This window comes from Rosa chinensis, chromosome 2 (genome assembly GCF_002994745.2).
Source record: "Rosa chinensis cultivar Old Blush chromosome 2, RchiOBHm-V2, whole genome shotgun sequence".
In the NCBI taxonomy this organism is placed as follows: domain Eukaryota; kingdom Viridiplantae; phylum Streptophyta; class Magnoliopsida; order Rosales; family Rosaceae; genus Rosa; species Rosa chinensis.
The window spans coordinates 74,951,747-74,962,840 of record NC_037089.1 but is presented as its reverse complement, the minus strand read 5'-3'; the positions used below and the strand labels follow the sequence as shown (position 1 = coordinate 74,962,840).

The 11,094-nt window shown below is 37.0% G+C and overlaps 1 protein-coding gene across 1 annotated transcript; it reads left to right on the top strand.

Annotated features, from left to right (window-relative positions):
• Positions 1–4,605: 4,605 nt before the first annotated feature.
• On the top strand, positions 4,606–9,942 carry LOC112188328 (cellulose synthase-like protein H1). Its single transcript, XM_024327419.2, has 9 exons — positions 4,606–5,055; positions 5,211–5,550; positions 5,760–5,891; positions 6,380–6,499; positions 6,579–6,797; positions 7,131–7,269; positions 7,402–7,574; positions 8,185–8,535; positions 9,033–9,942. The coding sequence occupies exons 1-9, from the start codon at positions 4,799–4,801 to the stop codon at positions 9,576–9,578; spliced, it is 2,277 nt and encodes a 758-aa protein (XP_024183187.1). The 5' UTR covers positions 4,606–4,798; the 3' UTR covers positions 9,579–9,942.
• Positions 9,943–11,094: the final 1,152 nt, after the last annotated feature.

The following is an 11,094-nucleotide window of genomic DNA, read 5'->3' as shown; positions in this document are numbered from 1 at the left end:
TGGCAGCTAGTCTTATTACTATAATAAATTTGGCAATTTGCTAGTATTTAATTCAGAAAATTCCAGCCTTCAGTATGATTGATGGAAGGTAATTTGTCCCCGGATAATCTCTGCAATAGCGAATGACGGAATTTTTTTTTGGGATATCCGGAGCCTAAAGTTCCAAATGCTGACCCAGATATGTGACATTTGGTACTAAAGAATGACATAACTCAAATGGATACCCTACTTTTTCCCCAGAAGTCAATCAGATTATGTTAGACATCATCGGAAAAAACAGTACGAGTCTCAAGACTAGCTCTGATTTAGATTTAGAATGCACATTGATTGCAGTAGGGAGGGTAGACCATGCTAGAATGATTTGCTGCCTTTGCATTTCCATTTATTTTGTCTTGTTTTTTTGTTTTTCCTGTGAATGAGTAATTGATAACCAAAAGACTCACTGACATGATTGCTGTCAGTGATTGAGCAACTGGAGAGAGGTGGAGACGTCCCTCAGTAGTAATCCTTCCAGTCAATAGAAAAGTACTAAAGAAGAATATCCATGTTGAAAGTCGAAGCACTGGTGTCCTTCCGGTCTATTCTATTCTATAAGCTGTCTGTTTGTACTTTGATGACTTTTACTTGGTAATAATTTTAGGAAAGCCCTTCGAATGAGGCTTACTAGAATAAGGACTACTTGAATGATATGGGAGACCCATTTTTTTATTACATTACGGCAAATTAATTATTAGATGTTTATATATGTATGAGTAGATCACTTCTCAAAATTTTCTTTCAAATTATTAATCGTTAAGGTAACGAACTAGATCAAATCAATAGACTAATCAAATCTGTCAAATATGAACCGTTCATGTTCATAATTGATAAATCACGGTTATAGATGTCTTAACAATTTTCAATTTGGTTGAAAAATTGCATAAATGATGTACATAGAAATTTCTAAATACCTAACGGTTGATTTGCTGAAATTTAAGTGGGTCTAACACAAAAGTCCTCAACTAGTCCTTAATTTAGTGGTTCTCATTAGAAGGACTCCCACAATTTTAGTTATATTATTAGTAACAAATTGCAGTAAAAAAAGCTTGATTTCTCCAATATACTTGAACAACTTGAACATGTTGTTAGTTTGAAATTAGAAATCCACTTTGACAATTAAGAGAGATTTTTACGTACTGCAGATGTACCACGTGTTTAGTAGCGCTGACCAATCAGTGCACATGTAGGGTGTTTTAAGTATTCGTTTTAATAAAGTAAGGATAATTTCAAAATACATTTAAATTTTTTTAGATTTTAATTGAACAACCTCACTATGTTTGCCCTACGTGAGAATTTCTTGTTAAATATAATAAAAATCGTATTTAAGTTGAGCTCTCCAAACTCCATAGTATTAATCAGATAAGTGTTTTGTAAGTAGTGCACGACTCTCTCAAGTCATGCATGCCCTGTACAACGCTCCTGTCTCTTTCTTGATGGGTGTGTTTGAGTTTGGTCGTGTAAATCGTCCAGGATGACTATGATTATACGTAAAAACCGGTCTGGGCGGCCGCTCATCTTCCTATAATCCTATCCTATTAAATAATTATTTTTGTTGGTATCCTATTAAAAATCAATTAAGTAGCTGTTAGCAATCCTTATCAATTAAGGAGATTTATAATTATATGTTGATTATTTTAAAGGGGAAATGATCATTTACCTGATTTTAGGCTAAAAATTGCCCAGTTGCTTCACCAACTGTTTTTTAACCCCATTTACCCAAAACACTCTAAGGGATTATTTCCCCTTTACCCAATTAATTTTTTTATATTTTTTTTGAGACTTTTTTGCCCTCTCCTTCTTTTTCACTTAGAGGGAGAAGTCATCATCCACCTTGCCAGCCTCTGGTGACCAGTGGCAGGGCCCCGGAATCCGGCGACCGGTGACCGGAATCCGGCAACCGGTGACCGGAATCCGGCGACCGGTCCTTAATAATATCCAGTAACCATATTATTGCTCCCCAGTAATCATATTATTGCCTTCCAAATTCATATTATTTCTGTCCAGTGAATTGTATAAAATCCCCAAACCAAAATGAATACACTATAGGTCACAATTGATCATATTATTGCCCCCCAGTAATCATATTATTGCTTCCCAAATTCATATTATTTCCATTCAGTGAATTGTATAAACTCCCAAAACCAAAATGAATACATTATAGGTCACAATTGATCATATTATTGCCCCCCAGTAATCATATTATTGCCCCAGTAATCATATTATTACCCTCCAATAATCATATTATTGCCCTTAAGTGAACCAAAATGAATACACTACAGACATAATTGATCAATTTATATGTTCAATTGTAAACGTTCACTTTTTTTTTCTTTTTTTTCCTTCCCCATTCTCGGAGCTCTTCCCATCGAGATCAGGAAAAAAAAAAAAACCAGCGAAATCAGAATTAAAAAAAAAAAAACCAACCAAATCTGAAAAAAAAAAACAACAGAATTTTTCTCCGGTCCTAACCCGACGCAGCCTCATCCATGCCTGCAAGTGCCCCACGTCGGTGCTCTCCACCGTCACAGCCACCATCTCTCGACGTCTCCAAATCGGAGGAAACTGGCGATTCACCGAGATCGGACATCCTCATCTACTCCACCGAGATCCGACATCCTCATCAGCACCACCGGCGATTCACCGCCACCTGCAGCAACTGGCTCCGGCTCAGCCTGGACAGCACCTCCACATCACCGGTGCCGCAAAAGCTGCTTTTCAGGACGGGAAGGGAGTCGGCGGAGTAGGAGGCGACGATGGGCATGGCATGGAGGGCCGCGACTTGAGGCTGGAGAAATCTAACGTAGCTTTTCCGGTGCCGTCAGAGAGAGAGAGAGAGAGAGTCCGGGAGGAGAGTGATTCTAAGAGGAGAGAGATGATGAGTTTTAATTTGTTTAATAGGGCAAAAGGAAAATGATTTGTGGCCTCAATGAGGCCTAAGATTTGTGGCCTCAATCTTAGGTGTCATGCCATGTCATATACACAAATCCTCTATTTGTCAAATCATGCCACGTAATTCTTGAGAAAAAGACCATCTTATCCTTCTAAAATCTAATGACTCTAAATTATTTTGGTTTTCTACCTCAAAAATTATTTTGGCTTTCTTCTAAAAAAAATGGCTTTCTTTCATTTCTTTTTCATTACACTCATGCTTAGATTTAAATAACAATTTTTTTTCTTCAATCAAGAGTAGAAAAAATTTCATGAAATTTAGTCAATAGATCTGCACGTACATTCGATTAACAGATTTGTATAACACATGTATATGAATTCAACCTTTGTTGGGTTCCTGCAAATTTTGAAAATATAATGTGAAAAATACATATTCATATAATTGTATTTTTTCTTTTGTTCATTGTTTTCTCTTTATGTAGCTAGGGTTTAAAAGTTAGATCTGAATTTATTATTTTTTGTTTGTCTTTCCCTTATATTTAGATTGTAGATGTTAATTAATAGTTGCTAACGTGTAATTTTTTCTTACCTCTTAATTTAGACATAAGTATTTCCCAAATTCAATTTACTAATGCTATATTTTTGTGGATGAAATTAATCAATATTTGGAAAGAAAAGTTAACGTCTATTTCTTGACACATAATTCAATATATTAATGCCAGTTGGGAAGAAAAATTAAAGGAAAAAATTTAATTAAATGAAGAAAAATATTGATCAAATAATCTGTAGACATATCCCTTAAATTAATATATAATTAATAGCTGATATTTTTTTTTCCACCTAATTAAATTCATTAATGTAATTTATTCATCTCCAAACATCTAAAAGGAAATGTAAAAGGGTAAAGTTGATGTTGAAATAGTATGATGTGGCAAGATATATTATATGGAATTGAAAATAAATTTTTATTTACTTACATGGCATGACACCTAGGATTTGAGGCCACAAATCTTAGGCCTCATTGAGGCCCTATATCATTGCCCTAGGGCAAAATTGTTAATGAATTTTAGATTGGGTAAATGAGGTTAAAAAACTCTTAGTGGAGTAAGTGGGCAATTTTTAAGCTAAAAATGGGTAAGTGGTCACAGTCCCTATTTTAAATTTTTGTCGACTCGATGACACACATCTGTCATAGATTAATGATAATCTAATTATTTTATTTATACAATTATACACTATAACGTAAAAATAAATTTAAAATAGAAAAAAATAAAAACTGCCTACGCCCCTAGGAGCTAGTCCTCAGGCCACCGCCTAGCGATTTTTAGAACCTTGATTACGCATATATGGTGATCTGTCACCCAAACAATTGGACTAACATGTTCTCTTGCTGACATGACTTCCTCTGTTGTTGAGATGCGGTTTGAAGCATGCCTTAATTAAGAACACAACAATATTTTGCTCGTATATGCTATGATAACAATATAATTTTGCAAAAAATTTGGCAAATAAGTTCAATAGGTTTGTGCTACAAACCTTAAAAAGATTTCGTGAGCAATTAAACCTATATGGATTTTATATTTTTATATTGTTATTTATTTTTTTATTTGGATGAAATATTTCTATAGGTAAGCTGCCTCCCCTTTCAAGAACACAAGCTGCTCACTCTCTCTGTGATTACAACCTTATATCAATTTTCACTTTCATATGCTCAAAATTTGTTTAATTAGATTGATTTAGTATTTCCTTCCACATTGGGTATGCTTGCATCAACATACCATTAGAAACTGGTTAGCTAGACTGCTATAAATATGTACATGCAAAATAAACTTGAAGACAACTGAATCGCCCTCAGAACATTACATATACTATGGCCAACTCAAACTCTCTTCCTCTCTATGAAAGGGTTAAGCACAGAAACACACTGCAAAAAGTCATGGAGTTTATAATCCTCTTCCTCCTTCTTTCACTCCTTGTTTATCGTCTCCTCTCTTTCAACAACCATGGTTTATCCTGGTCCATCGCATTCCTCTGCGAGCTCTGGTTTACCTTCAGTTGGGTCATCACCATGAGCAACAAATGGATTCTTGTTGACCATAAACCATACCCCGACCGCCTATTGCAATGGTAATCCTAAAAACAGAGGCATCTCATTTTTTAAATTATTTTTTATTTTTTATTTTTTTGGAGCTACAAGCCGCCCATAGCTCATTTGTTGTGTTTCTATATAAATCCTTTGTTACTTCCATGCGTAATTCTAATTTTCTGTTGAAACTTATTAGGGTGCCTAAGGATGAGCTTCCTGCAGTAGACTTGTTTGTGACCACAGCAGACCCAGAGCTTGAACCACCTATCATTACCGTAAACACCGTTCTGTCTCTGTTGGCAGTTGATTACCCAACAGACAAACTAGCATGCTATGTTTCTGATGATGGGTGTTCCCCTATCACCTTCTACTCACTTGTGGAAGCATCAAAGTTTGCTAAGCTTTGGGTTCCCTTTTGCAAAAAGTACAGTGTTCAAGTTAGATCTCCCTTTAGATACTTCACCAATAATTCCACGCTTTCTGGAATTAATAATACTAGCTCAATGGAATTCAAGCATGAATGGAAGAGAGTGAAGGTGATGATCAACTATTTGTGGTTGGAGTCCATTCAGTGATTCCAGTCATTTCAATGATTGGTCATTTGGTCGATCTTACTGGTCTAGCTGTTCTTTGAAGGCCTGTATATGCCGTTCTATATATATATATATATATATATATATATATATATATATATAAGATTTGCGTACTGATGACAAATGAACTTGTTTGTCTTCATGTTTTGTAGGATGAGTATGAGCAACTTAGCAGCAAAATCGAGGATGTGGTGCGCAAATCTATCAATCCGTCTGATATTATTGAATGCGACTTTTCAGTGTTCTCAAATGTACAGCGTAATGATCATCCAACAATAATCAAGGTATACAAAATACAAGCTTACAGCATAGATTTTATGGCTTTAATATATACTTATTTGTATTGGCTTTTTCCCTCTCTAAAGCATCTTACAGAATTTACTTTGGAGTTAGTGCCAAGAAAGCACTTACAGTAGTATTAGTATAACAAGGGAAAGTAGTAGTAAATTAGTTCTTATACCAGGAAAGTGCTATTTGTTCGAAGCGCTTTCTTAGAAGATTTTTTTTGGCATTAGAATTTGAAGTGTCTTTCCTGTAAAAGTACTTGGAAGTGCATGCATCTTGAAGAAGCATCTGACCGGTACTTCTTCAGAAAGCACTTGAAATACGACTCAAACAACACCTTTGACATTTTTCTAGACCAAGCCAAACATACTAGCGATCTGTAGAAAAGCACTTTTGGCAATTTTAGAAGCAATGCTAAATGAGTATAATTAACCAGTATTACAGGTGAATTATGTGTAAACTCTATACCTTTCATGCATTTCTGAAGGTTGTATTGGAGAACAAAGAAGCACATTCGAATCGATCAGTGCCACATTTAGTTTATATATCCAGAGAAAAACGGCCGAAGCATCCACATCATGCCAAAGCCGGGGCCATGAATGTTCTGGTATGAATTAATTTGTTTCCTACCACCTTTTCTAATTAAGTAACTAACCAAGTTACCGTAATCATACAACAATATGCAGACTAGAGTCTCTGGGTTGATGACCAATGCTCCATACATGCTAAATGTGGACTGCGACATGTTTGTCAACAGCCCGAACATTATTCTTCATGCAATGTGTATGCTACTTGGATCAAAGAATGAAAATGAAAATGAAAATGCATTTGTTCAGTGTCCTCAAGTTTTCTGTGACGGTCTAAAGGATGATCCTTTCGGAAATCAGATGATAGTTTGGTGGAAGGTGCGTACTTGCAGTGCCTCTTTTTTTCTTTTCCTAGTCTAAAGTAACAAGTCCTTAGTTACAGAGGAATATACCTGGTGATGAGCCTTTCTTATAACCTCAGTTATTTCTATTTGCTAAAATGTCTAGATGGGGCAACTGCTGTCTCTAATAGGCCTTCCAGTAACATGTGTTGCGTACTTTTAGGTTTTGGCAACTGATTTTTTGTCACTAATCACATTATACACATTCACCACTAATGGTTGCAGTTTTACTTACAAGTTCTGTTGGCACTGAAAACCTGTTTCCTATAGTACCTAACTAATTAATACATCTATCTCTTGTATTTTTTAGTATGTGGGACAAGGAGTTTCAGGAATTCAGGGACCTTTTTATTCCGGATCAGGATGTGTTCATACACGAAAAGTTATCTATGGTCTATCCCCCAATTACGTGAAAGTTGAAGAAACAAATGCGAAAAACTTGATGAACGGTAATCAAATAAGAAACACAAACCTTTCTCCACACACACACACACACACATATATATACTGAACGTATTATGCTGATTGTTTTAATAAACATGTTATGCAACATGACTTAGTTGTCTAGTTTCCTTCGATAGGTAAATCAGCCGATGAAGAGTTACTTGATGTATTTGGGAAGGAATTTACCAAATCAGCTGCTGATGCTTTAAACGGGAAGGCAGTGTGCCCAGACACGCTTACAGAAACTATTGAGGCTGCATACCAAGTTGCTGGTGCTGGATATGAGCATGGCACACAATGGGGCAAAAAGGTTTGAAGTAGTTTGAATCCTCCGGCATGGTTATATTTTCTGTTTTGAGTGGTACTTGGATTTCGGTTACAGGGAGGTCTGAAAAGGACAAAAACCAAAAGTAAGCCCCTGGGAACTTCTGAATCTAGAGATATCATCTAAATCATCTAGATAAGCCCGAGCAGCATAACTAGGAGGGTCTTCCATGAGATGAAAGCCATAATCAACTTCAATTACCTTCAATATACTCATTATCAGTTTAATGCATGAATTTTAATCAAAAGGAAGTTACGGATTTAGGACATAGGGACAGAATCAACCAAAAATTCACATACAAGGCCAATTTGGATAGAGTGATTCCCGTAAATTTGGAATTTTGATCAGTAGATATAACCCTGTTTAAAAGTTAATTAAAGTTGATGGTGCAAACTGTTACATCCATATATCTCAACATTTGAATTAGAATAGAGAAAAAAATAACACATGGAATTCAAATGACTCGTTTCATATAGTTATGTCAAATATTTTCCTATGTAGTCATAATATATTATATATGATCATTAATTCTTCTTGATAAATTCAATTCCCTCTTTACTGTGAAATCACTCCATCCAATTTCCTTCTTGTTTAGGTGGGATGGATGTATGGATCCTCAACCGAAGATGCCCTCACTGGGCTTTCAATCCATAACAAAGGTTGGAGATCCATTGTTTATGCACCAGACCCACCAGCCTTTCTAGAATGCGCGCCTACTGGTGGGCCTGCTGTAATGACCCAACAGAAAAGGTGGGCCACCGGCCTGCTTGAAATCCTCCTCAGTAAAAACTGCCCCATATTTGGTACTCTCTTTGCAAACCTCCGATTCAGGCAGTGCTTGGGCTACTTCAGTATCCTTTCATGGGGGATAAGCTCAGTTCTCGAGCTATACTATGCTGCTCTGCCAGCCTATAGTCTCATCACCAACTCATACTTCTTGCCGAAGGTGAGAAATATATTATGCATAGTAAGCTAAATTTAGTTTCCTACCGATTATGGAATTATGAGCCCAAGCTGTAGCCAAAGAGCTTCTGATTTAGAGAAATTAGCGCATACAAGTTATCGGCGGCCCTATGCAGGGTCAATCTTCCCCATTCAACAAGTTTTCTTTAAAAAATTTCCTGACCAATTTGGTTTTAGTTTTTCATTTAAACTTTTCTTAATGTGGGCACATCGTGTTTGTTGAAATGCCTCCGCCTCAAATAGAAAGAGGTGGTTGGTTACATCTTCATGCCTTGAGAAGAAAATTCTTAACCAAACACTGTATATAACTCTATATATACAGATGTAACTTCCTCTAAAAAAATGCATATGCACGTTATATACTGTTCCAAGAGTGTGTGTGTATATATATATATATATATCATATATATTTTGTAACCCTTGTAGCAATAATATTTGCTTTTTCCTCTTTTGACAGCTCAAAATCTGTTATACATGCAGGGCCAAGAACCGGCTTACTATATACTCGCAGCTGTGTTTCTGATCTACACTATCTACACTTCATCCGAGTACCTGAGAACCGGTCAATCAATCCGAGCATGGTGGAATAACCAAAGAATGGGAAGAATAATCTCAATGAGTGCATGGCTTTTTGGATTTGTTAGTGTCATACTCAAACTCTTGGGCATATCCGAGACAGTCTTCGAGGTAACACGAAAAGACCAATCTACATCAAGCGATGAAGGCACTGAAGATACTGAAGCCGGAAAATTCACCTTTGACCAGTCCCCAGTTTTCATACCTCCCACGACAATGTTGTTTCTGCAATTAACAGCACTGGCCACCGCTTTGTTGGGGCTTCAACCACCAGCTCGTGATGGGGTGGAATCAGGCTCTTTGGAGACCATGTGCAGTGTTTTGTTGGTGGTATGCTTATTACCATTTTTGAAAGGTCTGTTTGGATCAGGAAAATATGGAATTCCTCTGTCTACCATATTTAAGTCTGCTGTTCTTGCACTATTCTTCTACACCTTGTGCAGATATTAGGATGGTAGCTTGTAGCTAGTACCCGCTACTCTTCTACACCTTGTGCTATTGATGGTGCTGACAATCGCTTCATTGGGTTTTCAACCACCAGCCTGCATCGATCAGGGCTCAGGCATATTAAAGGTTATAATAAGTCTGTGCTTGGTTGTATGCCTCTGGCCAGTTTTTAAAGGCTTGTTTGATATGGGGGATTCCTCACTGAAATCTGCTTGTTTGCACTACTCTTCTGCACCTTTTGCAGATATGGTAGCTTGTATTAGCACTACATATAATAATATGCCAGGAGCTTATGTTGAGACATATATAGTACTAGACCCAACATTATAGAGAACATCCTGAAATAATATCATGATTTTCTACTAAATCTATGTATTCCAACAAGTACCAATTAGCAAATTTAGCAAAAAGTGTTCGATTGGCATTTCTATTTGCTTTACATTTGTGGTGACATGATGAAAAGACATTGCTTGCGCGGAGTCATAGCATGAAGATACCAGCTTTTCCATTATGTTGTCATCACAAAATTAATTCAACAACACTTAATTTCATTTTGCCACTAAGGGATTGCATCCATTTAATAAAGCAAGAAACTCATCACTTACTTAGAACAACCAAGGCACACAAGTTGTGCAAAGCGGGATAGAGCCCACCTTGTTCTAACTGAAAAAGGTAGTCACTTATTAATAGCACAAAGGCACCTACAATTAAAAAGCAAAAGCAAAAACAAAAATAAAAACAAGAACTATTAAATGTAAAAAAAAGTATAGTCTAGGGTTAAGACAAATGCCCAACCACCAAGCCCAACAAGAAGGCTTTAAGGAGCACAACACCACCCTCTCACTTGAATCCTTGCCACCGCCACACCACCACTGTCACACCTGTGACCTTTGACTTAATGCCCTCCAACAAGTCAAGTATAGATCCCAAAAGGCCATAAGAGGCCTTTGATCTACCACCTACAAATTCCTTCCGCCAAAACCCCTTGCTTCGATTTGCACACAAATCAAAGGAATACCTCCAACTGATCTGACTTGTCCGCCAGAAAAGGAATCCGAGATCCTATCAAAGGACACGCAACCCCACCCACCATCCATTAACCCTTTGCCGTGACTTCTCGTAGAGCCCAACGATCTCAAATGAGAAAAAATTTGGCGCTGTCAACCTTGCCTTCGACTTGATTTGTTTTGGGAGATCACACCGTTGTCCATCAAGGACCCATTGCACCAAAGGTGAAGAGAACTGTCTTGCTGCACTCATCGCGCGCTGATGAAACCAGAGGCCCAACCGACTCAATAGGCCTCCGGATGAGAGAGGAATTAAAATTGAATAGAGGATTTGGGTGAAGTGTGTGAGGCGCCTTCCTTTTATGTTTTTATGTTTTTTCAAGCATGTTTATTACTTTTATTCCTCTTCACTGTGCTTTTACCCTACAAATTGGGTTTATAAATGTCGTAACGGACTCACAAAATGACGTTGATATACAACTGAAATTAGGTATTTGTATCTAATTTTAGGG

What these genes read in the sequence shown, in the direction of transcription:
- LOC112188328 (XM_024327419.2), top strand. Translation starts at nt 4,799, where the DNA reads ATGGCCAACTCAAACTCTCTTCCTCTCTATGAAAGGGTTAAGCACAGA. An exon ending in AGATGATAGTTTGGTGGAAG is followed by an intron (nt 6,798 to 7,130) that starts GTGCGTACTTGC and finishes TGTATTTTTTAG; the next exon opens with TATGTGGGACAAGGAGTTTC. An exon ending in ACTCATACTTCTTGCCGAAG is followed by an intron (nt 8,536 to 9,032) that starts GTGAGAAATATA and finishes TTATACATGCAG; the next exon opens with GGCCAAGAACCGGCTTACTA.